The sequence below is a fragment of the Diplotaxodon limnothrissa genome, linkage group LG18 (genome assembly GCF_057381915.1).
Source record: "Diplotaxodon limnothrissa isolate DT_005_m linkage group LG18, D_limnothrissa_male_GT1.1, whole genome shotgun sequence".
NCBI lineage: Eukaryota > Metazoa > Chordata > Actinopteri > Cichliformes > Cichlidae > Diplotaxodon > Diplotaxodon limnothrissa.
Genome location: NC_140613.1, coordinates 33253911 through 33275711, shown reverse-complemented (window position 1 = coordinate 33275711; position 21801 = coordinate 33253911). Strand labels below are relative to the sequence as shown.

At 41.1% G+C, this 21801-nt stretch overlaps 1 protein-coding gene across 1 annotated transcript; it reads right to left on the bottom strand.

Moving 5' to 3' along the window:
• Positions 1-13: 13 nt before the first annotated feature.
• On the bottom strand, positions 14-18397 carry abcf1 (ATP-binding cassette, sub-family F (GCN20), member 1). Its single transcript, XM_085377347.1, has 25 exons — positions 18217-18397; positions 15655-15701; positions 15512-15577; positions 15055-15166; positions 14941-14972; positions 14761-14850; positions 13548-13619; positions 13222-13302; positions 13051-13146; positions 12363-12485; positions 9579-9679; positions 7117-7202; positions 6884-7023; positions 6320-6468; positions 6161-6244; positions 5577-5701; positions 5341-5453; positions 4869-5043; positions 3171-3245; positions 2743-2813; positions 2626-2658; positions 1250-1418; positions 1094-1158; positions 939-1011; positions 14-353 (listed from the first exon to the last, which is right to left on the bottom strand). Exons 1-25 carry the CDS (start codon positions 18275-18277, stop codon positions 187-189), a joined length of 2406 nt encoding a protein of 801 aa, XP_085233473.1. The 5' UTR covers positions 18278-18397; the 3' UTR covers positions 14-186.
• Positions 18398-21801: the final 3404 nt, after the last annotated feature.

Genomic DNA, 21801 nt, shown 5'->3' with positions numbered 1-21801 from the left:
TGAATCACTTCCTGTTTTATTTAAGCAGATTATAATTCAAGACATTTTATCACCTACATATTTATAATCCAGTATCTGTGCAACTTCAACCCCATAAAGATGTTACAGTCCAGAGGAAGATCCATATTATGTGTGCTCACACACACTGGAGGGCTCAGCAGGTGTGTGCCCTGGCATCAGCTCTGATCAGGGATTGGCCTTGCTGACCACAGTCTCTCCCAAGGCTTCCAGCACCTCCCGCTTGTAGTCATCAAAGTCTCCATCAATCTGGTTGATGGTACAATCCTCCACCACCCAGAGCTGGCACTGTGTCTCTGTGATGAGCCGTGCATCGTGACTCACGATAATCACAGCTGGACAAGAAAGTCAAGATGTTAATGCTCCGATACACACTGGAGTCTAAAGATTTATTGATAAAACCAAAGCTCACTCATTCTTTTGAGTACAAATATTATATTTTAACAGCGCGTCTACATGTACCCCTAGCTGCCTACTCCACGATGCTGCAGAAGTCCCTACTTTTTCATTTACGACTTTGGTGCTGGTGAAGAAACAGTTGCAATTACTTTTCCATGTATATAATTATTCTGAACGTCCACACGGTGACAGTGTGGGCACATAACTGTGAGTGTGATAACTTCACATTGATATGGGTGCGTCTGCTAGGAGGCGGTCCTAATAAAGGCAGGCACAGCCATATCATTTCGAAAGGTTCTGCCCAAGCCAGGAGTAAACAGAGGGATGGAGTCATTTAAAAGTATTTAAAATAAAAATATTTCCCAAATATGGGATAAATAAAGAATTTCTTAATTGTTCCACAGTAGTGCTTTCCATCTAGCACATTACTTCAAGCATTTGAAATAGATGTGTGAATTATGTGAGCACTTAAGCAGTTAGAATAGTCATCCCTACTGAACTGACCAAGCAGCCAGTCTCACCTCCTTTGTATTCATTGATGGCCTCTGATAAAGCATCGATTGACTCAATGTCCAAATTGTTGGTAGGTTCGTCCTGTGAGACGAGAAGCGATTAATCAACAAGACAGTAGAAAGTGTTCATCACGAGGAAGAGCAAAAGACCGAACAATGCTTACCAAGATCAGTACGTCAGGCTGACGACAGGCCAGTTCAGCAAACACTACTCTGGCTTTCTGACCACCTGATGAAGACAAAATCCAGACACTATTAGAAAATATTTCCTTCACAAGATAGTACAATAAACATTCTCGTTCACCAGTTTATGTTTATACCAGAGAGTTTGGAGATCTGAATGGTGTGGGCGTGGCTCTCGAGGCCAAAACGTCCCAGGCACTTCCTGCCATCCTGGTAGGGAAGATTGAAGTTCCTCATCAAGTACTCTGTGGCCGTTTCCTCCATGTTAAGCTGATCTGCATACTGCTGGTTAAAGAAGCCCACTTTCTGCACACAGAAAAAACCTACATGTTAGCTGGTGAAAACAGTATTCCAGATTTCCACATCGGCTGTAGCTTCAGTGTTTCCTAGTAAAACAGAAGGCAAGTTTTGTGGTCTACAAACTGAGAGCAGCAAAGTTAACCTTGGTTTCATCTGTGCGAACAGTTTTTCTCAACTTTCCAGCCTCTTTCATGTTTTCCAGCCTCATTAGTCTGATTGTCTGGTGTCTCATAAATGGCACTGTACCACAAAGCTGATCTGAATTCCAGTGAAAAGCTACTAAAAGCACTATCGTGCAAAAGTCTTCAGCCACACCTCCTTTTTTTGTCTTTTTGAAAAGCTTTTTTTTTTTATGTTGGCTGCTTTTTCACACTCTGTGCAGAAATGGAGGAAATCTGACAAATGGAGGATAAAACAAGACCCTCATTAGAAAATGTAGCTGTCACAAAGCCATTCGTAAGGATGAGTTCTCAACCACAGAGGAAGACCAAGGTATGACAAATCCCACCAAAACGGAACTGAAAATCAGTGGGAGCTGATCTTATATAGTGATGAATCCAATTTTCGATTCAAATCATCATCGACACAGATGGACGAAGTCAGCAGAGAGGTAAATAGTGAATGTCTAGAGTCATTTGTAAAACGTGGTGGCGGCTCGGTCATAATTTCAGGCTGTGTCAAAACCTACAGAATACATAAGTGGGTTGACCATCGATATGTAAAACCAGAAAGGGTCTAATTGGCCACTGCTTCAGTTTTTAGCACGACAATGATCCCAAATATAATATGTCAGTGCAGTGAAGCAAAGCCAGACAGTGGAACATTATCAGTTAAACCATGTGGGATCACCTTCACAGCGAATAGAACAAAAGACAGCCAACATCCAAAGACACTTGTAGAAGAAAGATCTCAATAAACTGTTTGTACATCGACTTTTAAATATTAGGCTAAAAACCCTACAATATTAGAGAGAAACCCCTCTGTAAGCATCAATAGAGGGAGGGAAAAACTCCAGGACCAGGCTCAGGGAGGGGCAGCCATCTGCTGTGCCTGTGTGCAGGTCAGGAAGACAGCAGAGTAAGACGGCTAACAGCCAGAGTACGGGAGAGATCGTCCAGTTACATCTGAGCTGCTGAAAGTGGGGAACTATGCATCAAAATGGTTGCAACTGTTAAAAGTAAAACCCTTAAAGCATCAGTAGGAAGTTACTCACCAGCCGATGATTCTTCCTCATCTCACCTTTAGTCTGAAAAGTGAAACATCCTGTTAAGTCAGCAGATTGTAAGTTTTTGTAAATTTGAATATTACAGCTTTACGTCTCCAGCCTTACAGGATTTAATTTGCCAGTAAGCAGTAACAGCAGGGTACTCTTTCCAACACCGTTGGGTCCAACTATACAAACTACAGCAGGAAGAGAGGAATAAAATGTGATACATTACAGCATCTCATTCACAACAACACAGTGAGCAGCGCCTCCACATTTAGTTTAGAAGATGCTGGGTACCAGGTGGTGATGTAATCCTTCCTGTATAGAAATGTGTCTCGCAAGCCTACAAGCAATAACATGGAATACAATCTGGATAAAACAGAAAGACACAAGACAAAATCTCAACGTCTTCGATGTCAAAGTCGTTACCCTGGAAGGAGTTTTTCAAAAGCTTTGTTTTCCGTTACCTAAAATGACATTTACGTGTAGATGAGAGGCTAAAAAGTACCCGATTACTTACTGAAAGTGTTCTTATGAAGCCGAATACTTACTCCTCGATTCCATGTCAATACCAAAGTCCACATTTCTGAACAGCAGCTTCTGACCCTCATAGCCAAAGTCTACACCTGCAGGTGGCACAAATGTTTTCATCAACAAGATGAAATGACTGTTACATTATTAAACAAGCCACAGGAAATCTTCTACATTATGGCTTTTCTGTCCTAAAGATGGCATCATTTAAAGTATTTACTGAACACACACAGACTCCACTTGTTAACTGCTTTATGTTGATATTTATACACTGTTAGGACCCACGGACAGAACCAGGATCACAGGAGGTGACCTGTCACAGGAAAGAGTAACACAGTGTTTCCATCCACTCACTACACTGGAGAAGTAAGTAGATGAAGTGTATTGTTTAGGTTTGAATTAAAAAATGAAAGAAGCACATGCTCAGTAGGGGAGGAGGGGGGGAGATGTGAATATGAATGAAGTGTGCCAGCAGGGCTGGGCAATATATCGAGTTTTTAAATATATCGATATATTTTTATACGAGATATAAGTTGTGACAATATCCTTTATATCGACATAGTCTATGTTACGTTATAATTATACTTGTGGAGCCGCAGGTTTGCCTCTCTTTCGTCCACTTTTGTCTCTACACAGCGTTACTCTGCCTCGCCTTCACTGAACACAACTCCCCCTCCTCCCCCATCGCTTCACCTGCAGGCAGCACAAGATGGGCACGGCAGCTATCAAAGAGGAGCTGGTCATAATTATTATTACTCTTATTTGGAGTGTCAGACGAGCAGCAGAATAATGTATTCTGTAGAGAATGTTGGGAAAGTGTCCCGACTAAAGGTTGGAGCACTACCAGTATTTTCACCCTTTACAACAGCACCATAAAGTGCAAATGAAGAGTGTGTGAAACTGTGTGCTGAATCCCAGCCTCCTGCCCCGAAACAAACCACCTTACAAAACTCGTATACCGTATTTTCGGACTATATGCTTACACTAAAATCCTTTCATTTTCTCAAAAATCCACAGCGCGCCTTATGTATGAGTTCTGGTTGTGCTTACTGACTGCAAACCAATTTTCTGTGCTACACGGCGCTCAAAATTTTTTTAGTTCGACTAAACTACGAAGCCGCACCGCCTGATGGATTGTTGGAGCATTACGGCTACCGTAGTCCGGAGCCTCGCGGAGTGATACGTACTGTGCTTCAACGTAATATTACCGTATTGTGTGTGTATAAGGGCCATAAATGGCACCTGTTCAGAGACATGGTTACGAAGCAGACTTCAAACTCCAGGCTGTCAGTCACGCAGTAGAAGTTGGGAACAGAGCAGCTGTGAAATCTGTCTTTGTTATTATGCTCAGCGTCTGTTAGTTTACATTTTGACTGCACAAGTGTGAGCTTTTTGTTATGCACAAAAACAACATTGTTTTTTAATAAATGCTGATAAAAAAATGACTCAAATAAATGATGTCCATCTACGCTGCATGTTAACAAAAGTGCCGGTGTGACATCTGGGACACAGCTTGGACTAAGAACTCTCTTTTTGTTCTTACTTAAAGGCTTTAAAAAGAAAATAGAAAAGAAATTTGGTTTGTGGGTGCCCAGAGCACAGCAAGCTCGGTTTCATATTTGAGATATTCACATGTCGCTTGTCCTGAAACATTTCCTGTACAGCTGGGAATCAGAGAGAGTAGACTGAACGCTCGGAGCAGGTGCACATGTTCTTACTATGCAGTCCCAGTATGGGTGGTGAGAGAGGAGGTGGGTTGGGGAAGGTGAACTTTACGGTGTACTCTTTGGGTCTTTTCAGCAGCTCTGTGGCCTCATGGCTCTCCTCCTCCTGACCTCCCTTCTTCTTGCCTTTTAGCTGCTTTCTGGTCAGGGCGTCCTTAGTCTGTTTCTCCTGAAATGGAACAACGTAAGTGATGTCAGCAGGGACACTAGCCTCACAACAGACGGATAAAAGTGTCACCTGGAAATTAAGAAATATTTTGCCGAGTCTAGACCTTGCAGGCATATTACAGCAGCATTAACTGCAACAGAGTGATCAGCTGATCATAGACGGGTTCCCCTGACAGCCTAAACGGTTGGATTTTGTTTAAATTTTAAATCCTTCTTCTCCTGGTTGAGAAGACAGTATTTTTGTAACTAGTTGATTTGGTGCTCAGGTGTACTTGAGTGAAGAGAAAGCCATACTCACAGCCTGTTTGGTAGACTTGCCACCAGCCTTCAGCTCCTTGAGTTTCTTCTCCTGTTTGTCGTACTGTTTCTGCAGTTCTTTCTGCTTCTGCACGTACATCTTCTTGAAGGTCACTTAAAAAATGAGGAAGAACTGAGGTAAAGCGGTCCTAATGTCTTTAACTAAATCACATAGTTTCGCACAAACTTCTCTCTCTGCAAGTAATTAGTGACTAGCGATGACACGTTGTCACTTACAATAGTTCCCTCTGTAATAGTAAAGTTTCTGGTTGTCCAAGTGGACGATATCTGTGCACACATCGTCAAGGAAACTCTGGTCATGGGAAACTATGAGGAGAGTCTTCTTCCAGCCTTGAAGGTAGCTGCAGGTGGGAAAGAACAGTCAAGAACAACAAATGAGTCACATTACTAAGACTGAAGCTACTTTCATAGCTGATGGAAGCTGTAGACTGTAGGAAAGAAAAATGTGACGTTTTCTTCTGTACAGCAATTTCAATAAATTAACAACAAATCATGGCAATGTTGTGTCATTCATTTTTCACACGAACCAAATTTAAACGAGTTAATAATTAAGATAAGACCTACTTGTCCAAAATTATCATAATAATAATGGTTAAATGTCATTTAATTCGCTGAAATCAGAGACAGAAAAAGTTCTTTCCAGCACCACTGGTTCCAACAATACCAGTTGGAAAGTGTATGGAACTGCACCATAATTAGAGACTTGAGTCTCTTTCACTGTGAGAAGTAGGCTAACATGTTTCATGAGAACCAGTTAGAAATTTAAATGAGCTGTTATTGGTTAGAAAGATGACTCGTACTTGTTAAGCCAGATAACAGCATTCAGATCCAAGTGGTTGGTGGGTTCATCCAACATCAGTAAAGTGGGCTCCATGAACAGGGCTCTGTGGGCACAGACGTTAAGGTTGAGACAGGTTGATGCTATACCAGTTCCACTGAGGATGTTTGCTGCAGCGCACCTGGCCAGGGAAACTCTCATTCTCCACCCTCCAGAAAACCTCTTGGTAGGTCTGTTCTGCATCTCAGGAGTGAATGACAGACCAGCCAATATCCTTCTCGCCTTGGCCTCAGCTGCTGCAGCTCCTATTGCCCTCAACTCTTCATAGACCTGTGGAGAGAAAAGTCAGATAATCAGCATACAGGCCAGCAAAGATCACCAAAGGACTCTTAATGTGGGTCCATTATTAATGGGAAGGCTGTCGACAAGGGAAGCACCGTCTGCCAGAACATTGTGAGGAATTATTTTACTGCTGGATGGTTTTTCAAACGTTACATCTCTACCTAATGCTGAAACGGAGCCTCTGGCTCAGCGATGAAAGTACTGAAATACACTTTACGTGGCATGCCCGAGGGTGTCTCTGCTCACACTGCTGTATAACTTACTGTTAATGCATTTAAAGTTGAAGGTTAACTTATAGCCACCATAAATTAGGAAGCCTTTATTAATTTGTTAAATATGGCAGCAGGACTATGTTCATAAGCTGTATACTGTATCAGGTCTGGTAGTGCACATGGACACCAACCTTATCCAGCCTCTCAGCTACACTATCCTCTCCCTTTTCCAGACGAGCCTGGAGCCGTTTCTCCTCTTCCAGAAGCTTCAGGCGGCGAGTGTCCGCCTTCAGCACCGCCTGAACTGCTGGCGTGTCATCAGCGACCACCTCTAACAAACAAAAGCATTCCACAGAGTCAATGGGTGATAACAAAGGGCACACAGCAGAAAAACGACAGAGCACAAGAGGGACTTATCACCTACCCTGTTCACACAGCAGCACATCAATGTTAGGAGGAATACTGAGAGCTCTATTAGCTATATGCTTCAGTAGAGTGGTCTTTCCTTTTCTGAAAGAAAAAATGAACACGAGAAATCAGATTATTTCTGATTCAAAGTGCCTGGTGTGATTTACATACGTCCTGGTGTTTGAGCCCATGCTGAAGAAACCAAGTAGTGCTATAAACGAAAAACCAAACATTGAAGCACACATGTATATTAAAAACATTCCTCTCTCGCCCCTGCAGGCGGTCTGTCCTCCAAGCTCAGGTCCTCTACCAGAGGCCTGGGAGTTTGAGGGTCCTGTTCAGTATCTTAGCTGTTCCCAGGACTGCGCTCTTCTGGACAGAGATCTCCGATGTTGTTCCCGGGATCTGCTTCTCGTGTTCCTTCTTCCTGATGTTGCTGTCATTCGGTATCACTACGGCCGTCTTCTTCTGTTTGTCTACCACCACTATGTCCGGTTGGTTAGCCACCACCATTTTGTCCGTCTGTATCTGGAAGTCCCACAGGATCTTAGCTCGGTCATTCTCCACCACCCTTGGGGGCATCTCCCATTTTGACCTCGGGACTTCCAGGTTATACTCGGCACAGATGTTCCTGTACACTATGCCGGCCACTTGGTTATGGCGTTCCATGTATGCCTTGCCTGCTAGCATCTTGCACCCTGCTGTCATGTGCTGGATTGTCTCAGGGGCATCTTTACACAGCCTGCAGCTGGGGTCTTGCCTGGTGTGATAGACCCCAGCCTCTATGGATCTTCAGATCAGAGCTTGTTCCTGTGTTACCACGATTAGTGCCTCTGTGCTGTCTTTCAGTCCAGCTTTGTCCAGCCCCTGGTAGGATTTCTGGATGTCAGCCACCCCCTCTGTCTGCTGGTGGTACATACCTTCCATGATGGTTCCTCCTCTTTCTTGGGTTTCTGCTGCCTAAGGTATTCACTGAGCAGGCGGTCGGTTGGGGCCATCTTCCTGATGTATTCGTGGATGTTTGTTGTCTCATCCTGGATGGTGCTGATGCTCACCAGTCCCCGGCCTCCTTCCTTCTGCTCAGCGTACAGAATCAGGGTGCTGGACTTGGGGTGAAACTTGTCTTGATGTCAGTGGCTTTTATCTCCTCCTTTAGCCAGCTCATTATCCCAGCAGGGTACCTGATCACGGGCAGTGAGTTGGTGTTGATCATTTGTGAAGTGCTCAGCCAACGCCCCTTCATGTGTCGACACTGTGTGGCACTTTGGCCGATTGGGCCCCTCTCGATTTTGTGCCCCTCCATTTTAATGGTTTTCCCACATAGAAGCTCAGAGACATGCAGATATACAGCGGACGACGTTGGAACAGTTTAAAAACTTGAGTGTTTGTGGAACAAACCCACTCAAAGTCTTGGGTTAAAGTTTCCACTTCTTTCTTTCTACATCAGCGCTTATGTGGTGGTATTGTCTGAGTGGCGACACCTATCGTACTGCAGCGGCTTAACGGCGGTTATAAATATAAGTGACTGTAAGACGAGGATGCGGCAGAGAACAAAGTGACCATTGTGACGGTAGCTGCTTTACACCACATCCTCCAAACTTCAATATAGCATTTTTAAAAAGAAATCTACAGTAACTAAATGTATTGGCCACTGTGGTGCAGTCCATTATCATACAATTACATGTTATATATAAAAAAGGGTTTACATGTCAGGACAAGACAAAGTGTGATTAAAACGATGCTTTTTAATCATCCAGAAAACGTCAGCCTCTGTCAAAACCTCATATTAGTCACGCAAAAATTTTTAAATTCCAAACGAGCAGCGTGCCAAACGGTTTTTGTTCGTTAGAGCTGCTTCTGCACTAAAAGAGGAAAATGTCAATCATATATATTTAATCTGTTATGTTCTGGATATTTATATCAGAGCTATTTCATATATTTTTTAACTTTGTGATATATTTTATTATTTAACTGAGTTAGTCTGTTACTGTTCTTATTGTCTTGGAGCGACTGTAACCACAGTATTCTCATTATGATTGTGAAAATGTCATAGAGCCAAGACGCCACGTTTCCTGTTGACTGTAAGAGTGAGAGAGTCTCCGCATCTGAAAAATGAACAGATCATGTCCCACCACGACAATAGAAAAATCCATACTGTTGGTACACTGTGCAGCTAAAGTAATCAATGTTACCATCATGGTTGGAAACACACCCACAGGGCAGAGCTATGTGAAAAACGTCTGAAAATGAAAAGATTCAAAATGATCTGAAAAAAATAAATAAATAAAGATATTCTGTGCAACAGTGCAACTTGAGGGGCTTCATATATTTTCCTCCATTTTCTTGTCTTCCATCCAAATATTGTACATTAATATAGTCAAATTCCCAAAAGTCAGTTATGAAATGACAGAGCAAGTTTGAAACTGGTACTGAAAAGTGTCTGTGCTGCTAAAGTACTGATGACAAAAAGATATTTACCCATTTGGTCCAACTAAACCATATCTTCTTCCTGCCACAATCAGAAGGTCAGCATTGACGAAGAGCTCCTTGCCATGAGCAGATATGCTGAACCTCTCCAGCTAAAACACACAGAGCAGAAAGTCACTGACAGAGATCGGAAAGAACAGTCTGACAACAATCTGTCATTCAGAAATGTAACAAAAACAAAAACAAAATGAGGAAAACAAAAATAAATGAGCAATTCCTCATTGCTCAAAGAAAAAAAAAAAAAAAAAAACACGAACAAAATTATAGCAGAAGTGCTGCCAGAAAGAGGGTACCAATTTGTTTATTTGGTAGTTTAATGAATTCCATTTTTTGTCTTGTTATACAATATTTGAAATTTAAAAAAAAACAAAACACTACATTTTTAAAATATTAAAAAAAAAAAGAAAGAAGAAAAAAAAAAAAGAGCAATTCCTATACCTAGTTCATTTTTACCCTTTTCAGTATTTGGGCATATGAAGTGAAAGGTTTCAAGGAGGCTAATTGCAGAACTGGGAAAGCCTAAGCACATCGTTATCACTTTGTCCGGGATTAAAAGGACCACCTGTACCAACAGGTTCAGTTCTGAAGTTTTGTGTGTTGCTCTGGTGTGTGTGTTGCTCTGGTGTGTTTGTTGCTCTGGTGTGCGTTTTGGTCTGGTGTGTGTGTTGGTCTGGTGTGTTTGTTGCTCTGGTGTGTGTGTGTTGCTCTGGTGTGTGTGTGTGTTGCTCTGGTGTGTGTGTGTTGCTCTGGTGTGTGTGTTGGTCTGGTGTGTTTGTTGCTCTGGTGTGTGTGTGTTGCTCTGGTGTGTTTGTTGTAGAGATGGACTGATCCGATATTACGTATCGGTATCGGTCCGATACTGACCTAAATTACTGGATCGGATATCGGAGAAAAATAAAAAATGTAATCCGATGTAATCCGTGTATCACGAAAGCACCTCACAAAACTTGCAACACGCCGTAACTCACCTCAGAACGTTAGCACGTCGGAGCAGTATGCATCACGTGATAGAGCGGCTGTGGCATGCGGGACCTGTCGGTGGTCTGGATAGCATGTGGAGCTTCGCTTAGCAACCCGGCATTTCATCTCCGACAAAGTTATCCCCGAGAGAAGTAAAGCAAGTGTGTAAGTCCATCTCTGAATGTTTGTAAAGCATTCCTGCGTTAAGCTTAACGAGCGACTGCCTCTCGCTCTCCGGCTGCTACTTCAATCATGAAACTGCTTAATGATCAGCTGATCGGCTTTTCTGTCGCGAGTCCGTGTCTCTTGTTTGCTTTTGGCCCACTTTGCACCAGAAAGAGGAAACCAGCGGCTGAACAACAGCAGCACGTTTAAGCTTGATCAGCTGTTGTTAGAATGTATTTAATATTACTTTCTACTCGAGGATCTTTTTCTACGTAGCTGACGCTGGTAACTGTGCAGGGGCGGATCTAGCAAAGTTTAGCCAGGGGGGCCGATAGGGCATTAACTGGGAAAGGGGGCACAAAGACATACTTTTCTTTCTTATTCTCGTTTAAGATGTCTCGCTTTTAATTATTTAATATTTATCTGAATCTTACACCCAAATTTTTAATCTGATGTAAAATGTATAGAAGTCCATTACTGCATATAGTAACTGTTAAGTCTAATATACCCTAGTAAGCTATAGTACTTTTTCCTTTGGGAAGGTACCATCTGTGCAGTCTGCAATTTTGTTGAAGAAAGATGTTGAATCTATTTAATATTTCTTGAAAAAGAATTGATTTCCGTGCATTTTTTTTTTCACACTGCATCAAATTAAGGTTGATTACGTCGATTAAGCATCATGAGGTGGAGCGTGAGGGGTGGTTCCCTATTTTTTATTTATTTATTTTTGTTGTTGCTGGGAGTTGGAACCCTATTAGTTAGGTTGCTTAATATTTACGCTAGGTACTCTTTAAAATACCAGAATAGGGAGGATGGTGTAGGTTTAAGTTTATTAGATTGATCAGTATTGCTGAACTATGAAATATTTTTTTTTGCATACAGGTATAACAGAATAGCTTTAGTGTAGTTGTTGTTTTAAACTTGAGTATGAACTTATACAAAATGCAGCAAGATATTTAAAAAACAGTTTTGTTGATTAAAAAACATTATATCGGATTCATATCGGTATCGGCAGATATCCAAATTTATGATATCGGTATCGGTATCGGACATAAAAAAGTGGTATCGTGCCATCTCTAGTTTGTTGCTCTGGTGTGTTTGTTGGCCTGGTGTGTGTGTTGCTCTGGTGTGTTTGTTACTCTGGTGTGTGTGTGTTGCTCTGGTGTGTGTGTGTTGCTCTGGTGTGTTTGTGTTGCTCTGGTGTGTGTGTGTTGCTCTGGTGTGTGTGTGTTGCTCTGGTGTGTGTGTGTTGCTCTGGTGTGTTTGTTGCTCTGGTGTGTTTGTTGCTCTGGTGTGTTTGTTGCTCTGGTGTGCGTGTTGCTCTGGTGTGTGTGTTGCTCTGGTGTGTTTGTTGCTCTGGTGTGTTTGTTGCTCTGGTGTGTGTTAACACAATCTTTCTAGCAGATTCAGCCCAAGGTCAGCAGTTACATCTCAGACTTCACAGGCCTGAGTTAGCATGTGAAATATTAAAGTTCATGATAGCACAATGAGGAAAAAGACACACGTGGCTTGTTTGGAGGGACTTTCAGGGAAGGTGCTTCGACAAGCTATTAAATCATGGGGTGTACTTAGTTTTTCAAAGAACTTTATAGGACAGAATTTCAGGCAGTAGTCGCAGAACACTGCAAGTGTCAAGAAAGCTATAATAACCTTGATATCAGAGGCGTTCTCCAGCATGGCCTGTCTGGAAGACATCTCAGCCTGGGAAATGGAGAAATCTCCTTCCAGTGCATTCTGAGCACGGACACTGGCCACCTGACGCTCATACTCCATCTGAAAGGAACGGCGCACACATGGACGCACAACCACACAAATGAGAACAACAGCAAGGCACAAAATATGCTAATTACATCAGGACCACAGAGATTATACCCGTGATGCCATAGCAGCCTATGGTGCCTACAAAAATGTGTACAATCCTGCAGGGCTGCTCTTATGTTTTCATTTCACACTGACAGCATAAACAGTGACGATGAAGGCTTCTGACTCTGAAAGGCAGTTGCACTATATAGGCCTTCACACGCATATGAACTTAGTGACATCTCATTCTGGGTGTGGTCCTGTTGGCTTCATCAGCTGATGGCCTCCAGCTCGACTTGGAACGGCCCACTTGGGCACTCCACCCTTTCAAGTGGAGGAGTTTAAGTAACTCGGGGTCTTGTTCACGAGTGACGGGAGAAGGGAGCGGGAGGTCGACAGACGGATCGATGACCGAGTATACAGCCATTTACTTTCATGCCAGTTTTAACTGCTTTTCGTTTTTAAATAAGACTCAGCTATTTTCATAGGTTTGGTAGTTCTCTTAACATTCTGACACAACAGCATGGAGAGTAATTACCTGTTTTTTCTTCTTCTTCTTCTCCTTTTTGGTGAGATTAGCATACAGGTCATCTTCTGGCTTCTTGGCCTGCTCTGCGATGACATCCTCTGCACTCTGAGGGTAATAGTCAGAAAAGGTTTATTCACTGAGCAAAGCAGAGAAGACAGGACAACACCTTTGGAGACTTACCATTGTGGTGTCACCTATGTCACTACCCTCCTCTTCCACATCTTCATCCATGCTACGTGGTCTCTGAGCACTTTTTTCTTTCTACGTGGACAGATTAAAAACCCATCATTAGAGAAAAAGCACACCAACTCCATCATTATCCAACAGGTGGCATTCCTCTTGTGCTGTTGTCCAACTTCTTCGTGTTCCAGTGACTCTAAGACTTTAAAATAGAAATTGACTGGTATTTGTTTGGTTCTAGGTGTTGCACCTCTTAATGTTTGTAATGGTTCACGGTTGCTGCCAAGAAACTCGCATTGACAGGTATGGATGTGAGCAGGACTCACCTTGGACTGAACTTCAGCCTTCTTGGTCTTCTTTGTAGGTTTCTCTTCAACATCCTCCTCATCAGACCCTGACTGACAGTAAAAGAATCAGAAACTGCTGTTTGGTAAAGTGGAAAATGTCTGCAGACCAACATTACAGACGAGACACATTAAGTGTCCAGCAGCAGACCGAAGGAAATCTGATGCAAGCATGCATTTTTTAAAAAGAGAACACTGAGTCTGTCGCTGGAATAAAGAAGTCAGAGATGTTGACCAGCCTTCTCTTAATAGTACAAAGGTTTTACATTCTGTATGTGCGCTGTTATGTTATCAAAAAGAAAAAAATCAGAAACTGAATATCGGTGGCACGGTGGTGAGCACTGTTGCTGCACAGCAAGAAGGTCCTGAGTTCAATTCCACCATCGGGGTCTTTCTGTGTGGAGTTTGCATGTTCTCCTCGTGTCTGCGTGGGTTCTCTCCGGGTACTCCGGCTTCCTCCCCCCCATCCAAAGACATGCACTTAGTGGGGATAGGTTAACTGATTCATCTACATTGCCCATGGGTGTGAATGCGGGAGTGAAACACAAACTACCAACCCGCGACTTCACGTAACCAAGCAAACCACACATTTTCTAAAAGCCGAGATCTCACAGATTCCAAAACTGCAAGTTTCGGCACGCTCCAGCCAAGATTCACTGAGACGACCACAAAAGAAGACCACAAACATGTTTCCCCGTTTGATAAACAATAACATGAAATCATGGATATAAACACAGTCTATCTGAAGCAGGAAGAACACAGCTTATGTTGTGATTTTAATGCTTTTTTATGCAGACTGTAGCAGACTGCTGGATGTACCAACAGATGGCTTATGTGTCTCTATTGCATTGTCATTAACTTTTGTCTCTTCCATTGTTTGAGTTTTGTCCTTGTGTTTCCATGCTCTCCTTCTTTCTCTTCTCCTTCCTGCACCACCAGCTTCTTTTGTTTGGTTTCTTGCTAGAAAGGAGTTTTTCCTGTGCTTGCTCACAGGTCTGATTGTTAATGCTCCAAGGTTCTTCTCTTATATTCTAAAGCCCCTTGAGGCAAGTGTTGTCTGTCTGCATTGGTAATATATATATTTATAGAATTAAATGCCTGCACTTAGATAAAGCTACCACATTATGGTCACAGCCATACTGGCAGGAATATTAACTGTTAACACTCTTAACCCACATGAAATGGAGTACTCCACCTTTTCTGCAGGTTTTTCATCTTCATCCAAATCACTTTCCTCATCCTCATCACTCTGTCCTTGGCTAAGAGCAGCAAAGATGTTCCCACCCTGAAAGAGACCAGAGATGCTTTACAGAGTCGGCGTGTGAATGTTGCTGATGGCGGAGGTCAAGCAGAGTGTTTGTGAGTGCTGACAAACCTTTTTCTTACTTCCTTTACTGGAGACAGTGACTGTGGAAGCAAAAGATAAGTACATTGAAACAGCGTCATACACTTTATGAGGAAAAAGAATGATATTGTTTTAGAAATATACCTGAATCCTCATCACTTGCTTCCACTGAGAGTTTTGACAGTGTCAACATGACATTTTCATCATCTGCATCGTCACCTTTTCCTTTCCGCCGATCTTTCTTTTTTTTCTGAGGCTTGAAAAAAATTCAAATGTTACAAGTAGTCAGAATCTTAAAGACACTGTTTCTGGTGCTTTATTTAGAATTCAAGACCAGTTTGAGCTTAGTGACACAGGTTCTTTTTCAGCAGGGCTGTTTAACCTACAGGCAGGAAGATGGATTGCTCCATCACATGCTTTTGAATGAGCTGGAATTCAATGTGAAAAAGGGTGGAGGGGGGCAAACAAAAAAAACAGCCTACGCGATACAATTTCCAATTCTGGTAAGATGTTCCTGTCTTTTTGCCCGTGTTAAGTTACAGAAAGTGAATGCTGTTCTTTTCAGTGTTTTAGTTGAACACCTACATGTCATGTTGATTACCTGTTTTCCATGCATGTCTTTCACAGGCACCACGTCCACCTTTTCTGTGGCAAGTTCCTCAAAAAACTGGAGAAAAACACATCCAATGAGACATGCTGTCTAAAAAACAATAATGTTATATGTTATATTAAACATGTACTCACAGACTTTTTCCCCTTTTTATCTTTCTTCCCCTTTTTGACAGTTTTTTCTGTTGAAAGAAAAGCGATTTGAAATTTTACAGAAACACAACTGGGCATCACTGATGTAGGAAATTCTGTGTATAAAGCTAGAATAGTAACTGTCATAACCTAGTAGAATGGAAGAGGGAATTTACCAACAGTGTGAGCAAGTGCACGTCAGTGCGACAAAAGCTGTACTACAAAGGTAGAAGCACTACGGGGTTGGCTGGCTTTATGCATGTTTGTTTGTGCTGATTTCAGAAGCACAAACTTTGAAAAGAAACACGTGAAAACAAATGAATCACACAACCACGACTGACTAAGGACTACAGGAAATGGCGACACATTTAGGGCTAACAAAACATGTCTTGTTTTGCACCTTGTGTGCCGCTGAGAGGTGCTGAGCTGGAAAGAGCTGAGCTTTCCGTCTGGTCTTCAGTATTCCTGCCAACTTAAAATAACACAGTGGAAGGAGTTGGAGAATATTTACACCCCAAAAACCCAAACAAAAACACAGTCTAGCTTCTCTGGATGTCTTAAGTTACATTTCTCAATGATCAGAGTGGTTTTCAGCATTTAAGGTTTTTAAATCACATTTCCAGAGTGAGATCACTCCATAACATCTACAGTGAGCACAAAACCTGCACAAGGGTCTGCAGATGGAAATGAGCCCAAGGCTATAACCTGGCATATTTACATTTGTTAAAATGTTCATTAATATGCATTGTCCCTTTTCCTAAGTAAATTCCTGTCTTTATTCAACAGTGCACACACCACAGAGCACACAGATTACTTCTTTTTTAATTTGTAATGTTGGATCTTAAACACTGACTACAACTTCAGTCAGTTTTAAACATCGTTTTTTAACACTGTCCCATGTGTCAGTCAGTGTATTTTCTTTTGCAGGGACAGTTAGTCGCCCACAGGTGGCAGTGACTCTGCTTTGATAAATACTTGCAACCAAACAGCATGTAGTTTAATTTACGCTGCAGTGGTTTCACAGCAGGGCGATTTCACGTTTATACAGTAGAAGAGTTTCTAAAACTCAGCCCTCCTCTAGCTAAATACTCCAAAATCACTTGAGCTGTCTGATTTACCCAGATATAACTCTGCAAAACACCCGTCTCAATCTACAGCCGTCCCTCGTTATCACGGTAGCTACGTTCTAAAAATAACCCGCGATAGGTGAAATCTGTAAAATAGCCAGCTTTATTTTTTACAATTATTGTAGATGTTTTAAGGCTGGAAAACCCCTCACTACACACTTTATACACTTTTCTCTCACCCGCAGGCGCCTTTGATGGTGCGAAATCGACATTGTTGTGTTTGTTGGGGAGAAAACGTACAAACAGTACAGCACTTTAGAGTCACACTGCCATCGAAAAATCATTATTTAAATGATCAGCATCTGTGCTCAGAAATGTACTTTTTTAATAGTCGATTCTACAGAACCATTCACTCCTTTCAGAGCAGTAGGATCCGTAGATGAATGATGGTGGGCTTGTCGTCTGTTTTAACAATAGTTTCTCAACAGTAGGCTGGAAATTACACAGCCAAATCTGCTGGGAAACACACTGGCATTGCTATACCAATCTTACCACTGACAACTTGCAGTTATCTTATATGCACACCTAGAAACCAATTCAGAACAACCTTAACATAAATGACTGTGGGAAGAAACCCTATGCAGGTACAATGAACATGCCATCTCTATTTATATAAAGACCTTCAGGAAGGCTTAGACCACAGGATTTACTATATGCTGTCAAATCAGTTGTATTTAAGTACAAATCCAAACGCAATGCCTTTCAGGCAGTTTACCATACTGAAGGCCTTACACATGTTAAATCTAGATCCTAGGTACTTCGTAATTGCAAATCCTCTAAAATGCTGCAACATGGATCCTTATATATATATATATATATATATATATATATATATACATATATATATATATATATATATATATATATATATATATATATATATGTGTGTGTGTGTGTGTGTGTGTGTGTTAGCTAGTACAGTTTATTCGGACCACTTGGTAAGGCTCAGCGACATATCTGTCGTTCATTAAATATCAGTTTCTACTTTTTTCTTTTACTATTCTCCCTTTATGTTACACGGGTTATTACGGGTTATTACTAACAGTGTGGCATTAGCTTAGGAAATGGGTGCGTGGTGTAATAGCTTAAAGCATGTTGTTTGCTGATCCATCGTTTGGCATCAGGTTGTTTCCCTAAACCTGTACTGTACCATCACCAACATGAGCTTGAGTCGACCGGTGCTGAGCCTCTGCGTGACCATATTTAAGCTAAACAGCGATTTGGTAAAAGTTGGGCTTCAACAGATCAGACAATACTCAGGATTCATGACAGTTGCGCTTATTTATGAGATAGCGACTGTTGGCAGCGTGCAGTTTTAAATGAAGACTGTGAGTTTTCGGTATTGTTTCTGTTTATATTCTCTTTATCTGTGCTACTTATCGTTAACTTAGCTGTAATGCTACTTAGCCTACTGGCTAGCTTCTCACGCGTCTCTCACCAGATGCCGGAGTTGCTTCATCGTCCACCCACTCTGCTTCTTCTTTCACCTTTTTGGGCATTTTATTATTTTAACTACAATTTTCTGAAATTACAGCTGCTAAAAATTTGGTTTGTTTCTCTTCTTTTTTTAAGCCAGTAGGCTTTCACAGCCCCACACACATGTGACACAGCGACCTGATGACGTGAAGAAGTCGGATCGCCAACAACGTTAAAATTCTTCTTCTTCGCCAAATGAGTCAGGTGCCACCTCACTTTACCGCCACCATTGTGTTGGATGACTATGGAACGCCAGGACTGCCATAATGAATTAATTAAATACACCATTAAATAATTAATTAAATGTGGCAATAATTAATTAAAATTGGAATTAATTAATTAAATAAATAGTTATGACACATGTAATTAATTAATTATTGACACATTTAATTAATTATTTATGTATTTCACATTTTAATTAATTATTGACACATGTAATTAATTAATTATTGACACATTTAATTAATTATTTATGTATTTCACATTTTAATTAATTATTGACACATTTAATTAATTATTGACACATTTAATTAATTATTTAATGATATATTTATTTATTTCATTTTGGCAGTCCTGACGCCTGGCTCTCGTCATGAAATAATTTTATCTGTCAGCCTCACCCATCAAACTCAGGGGGCGGGGTTAACGCTGCCCATGCAGCTTCTCTAACATTTGATTGGTTGCCGTGCAAAGTAAGTCAAAACAGGTCGATCCTAGAAAATCGATTGCTTGTGTAGACTTGGGGCAGCCAGTTATCCCAGAATGCAGATCAAATCACAGGCAGCAATGGTGGTGGTGTAGTTTTAAAATACCCCGTTTTTCTGTCACCAGCTACACTTTTAACAGTGTTTTAGCCGCGAATGTCGCGACGTATGTCTGGTCAGGTTGTCAACATAGAACATGTTTGCAAAAGTGCTCAGATGTTTTCAGAGATTTCACTAGCTCTGCTAACAGTTAGCATGCAGAGTGCACCGAGGGGGTTACGTTAACCGGTTTGTTTACATATTCCACTCTCCGTGTTCCACATGTTGCATTCGCAGATTCTCATTTTCACCGAACGATCGTCTCTTTCCGCCTGGTCTTGTGTCTCTGTGCTTCTGTAACATAAAGAACGAGCTGACATTTTTCTCACGAAACCAGCGATCAGCTCAACAGACCCTCAGTTTACCTGCATGCATCCTCCTCCTCATCTGTCAGCTGTTTAACACCTGCTGCTAATTCAAGAAACACGCCTAGTTACCTGGTGATAGTCACAGTTTAACTGGGCAGCCGGTGCTCGATATAACGCAATGTCAGCGCATTTTTCTGCACAAGATAAGTAAATATAGTGTTTTCCCCGAGCGCAGAGCTGCTGGAGCTCGTTTCCTTACAGAGCACTTTATAGGCGAACAGCTTCATCAGCGGCTGATGTCCAATCACCGGCACACAGCTTTCAAACCTCAGCTGAGTTTTAGCTCTCAGTGGTTAAACGCTGGACTTCATTCACTCAGGTTCTGTCCGTCGGGTCACGTTTACTTCGCTGTTTTATTTACAACTGAGCAAATCGGTTTGGCTGAGGTTAAAGTTACGTTTCATAACTGCATAGTTTCACAGACGTTTAATGGTTCACTGGCACATGTGTTAGACTGAACTATCATCTAAATATCATCTGTTTTTTAATAGTTATTCAACTGTATTCTAAGCACCAGCTGTCTGTTAGAATGTGATTTTTTTTCTCTCTCTGTTGGCAGAGGTATAAAAATCTGACATGCATGGCGAACTTCACCGACGATATTTAGGGAGGAATAAACACACATCAAACATAAATGAACCATTTGTCTGTCTCCATAATTGAGAGAATTTTCTCTTCTTATGTCAACACACTCTCTTTTTTTTTTCTTTTTTTTTGCTTTTTCGGTCATGTTATGTTTACCTGTCAAAGGCTTGTTACAAACTATGAAACACATCGTGCAGACTTCTGGATGTTAGAAGAAAACTAATACTGCTCATGAATGAGACTAAAGGCAGGAAGGTGTCCTTTAAAACTAAACATGTTAATAGGACCTCCCTGTTTATATCATAGTTTATGATATAGCACGTGTATTTCAGTAATAGCCTGCTGAGGCCACTATACGTGCTGGCCTCATATCAAATGTGAAGGCAGACTGAGTCTATGTTTGACGTTTGTTTATATCTAATCTTCCTTTTCAAACATTTAAACAGCAGCGAGTCTGCAGCTGAGGGAATACAAACTCAAATTGTCGGAACAGGTTTGCTCGTTTCTTGGATTCATTTGGTGATTTATTAAATGTATAACTGTTATTCTAATCTGCTGCTGAGTCTCTTACACTTTTCTTTATGCTGTATATTTTCACGTCTCTGGAATAGTTGGCAGTTAGTCAGCTGGGAAACTTTGTGTTAACTCATGGAGCTGAGGATATCGTGGCTATGCTGACCTCGCTGCGTGGTGTACAGAGCGAGGTCAGCATGATTAATATTCACAATAAAAATATTAGCCGAACATCATGAAGTCTGTATGTGTTTCATAGTGTCGAACAACCTTTGTACAGTTAAAGCCAGCAGTTACTACATGACGGAAACACCAACGTTATCTCTTTTATGTGTTTATACACAGGTCACGCTGATTACTGAACAAAAACCCAAAGATCAGATGTTAAACAGATTTATTTGCTCTCTCTCCTCCTTAAACATGTTTTTAATGTTAGTTATAATTCAGAATTGGCGACTGAAACACGTAGGACACATAAGAACATCAGGAAATAAAACATCGATAAATATAACCTCAGTAAAAGAAGTCAGCGGGGGTTACTACAGCTGTGTACCGGGGCCTGCGCTTTGTCGGTGGGATTGCTTGCGAGGCGAGCGGGTCTATCCCACGCTTTGCCGTGAGACTGGGCAGACATCTCCGAAATCATCGAAACACTTTTGCAAAGAGGCTGTATCTTGACAAACCGACCAGACACATGAAGATTAAACCACTACATTCTCGGCTAAAAAAATATTAAAACGGTATTTGGTAACACACAAACAGGGTTTTTCAAAGCTCAGTTCTGTTAGCTTCCACATGCCGGTTGTTGTGTGCTAGAAACAATGGCCACCAGGCCAAAGCAATGGTTTTGACTCGATCAGCGTTAACCCCGCCCCCTGAGTTTGATGGGTGAGGCTGACAGATAAAATTATTTCATGATGAGAGCCAGGCGCCAGGACTGCCAAAATGAAATAAATAAATATATCATTAAATAATTAATTAAATGTGTCAATAATTAATGAAATGTGTCAATAATTAATTAAAATGTGAAATACATAAATAATTAATTAAATGTGTCAATAATTAATTAATTAAATGTGTCAATAATTAATTAAAATGTGAAATACATAAATAATTAATTAAATGTGTCAATAATTAATTAATTAAATGTGTCAATAATTAATTAAAATGTGAAATACATAAATAATTAATTAAATGTGTCAATAATTAATTAATTACATGTGTCATAACTATTTATTTAATTAATTAATTCCAATTTTAATTAATTATTGCCACATT

Bases quoted from the DNA above. Each gene is read 5' to 3' on its own strand.
- abcf1 (XM_085377347.1), bottom strand. From the start codon at position 18,277: ATGCCCAAAAAGGTGAAAGAAGAAGCAGAGTGGGTGGACGATGAAGCA. The intron at 2,814-3,170 runs GTAAGTATTCGG...TTCCTGCTGTAG, and splicing joins TATTGACATGGAATCGAGGA to TTTGTATAGTTGGACCCAAC. The intron at 354-938 runs GTGAGACTGGCT...TTTCTTGTCCAG, and splicing joins CATCAATGAATACAAAGGAG to CTGTGATTATCGTGAGTCAC.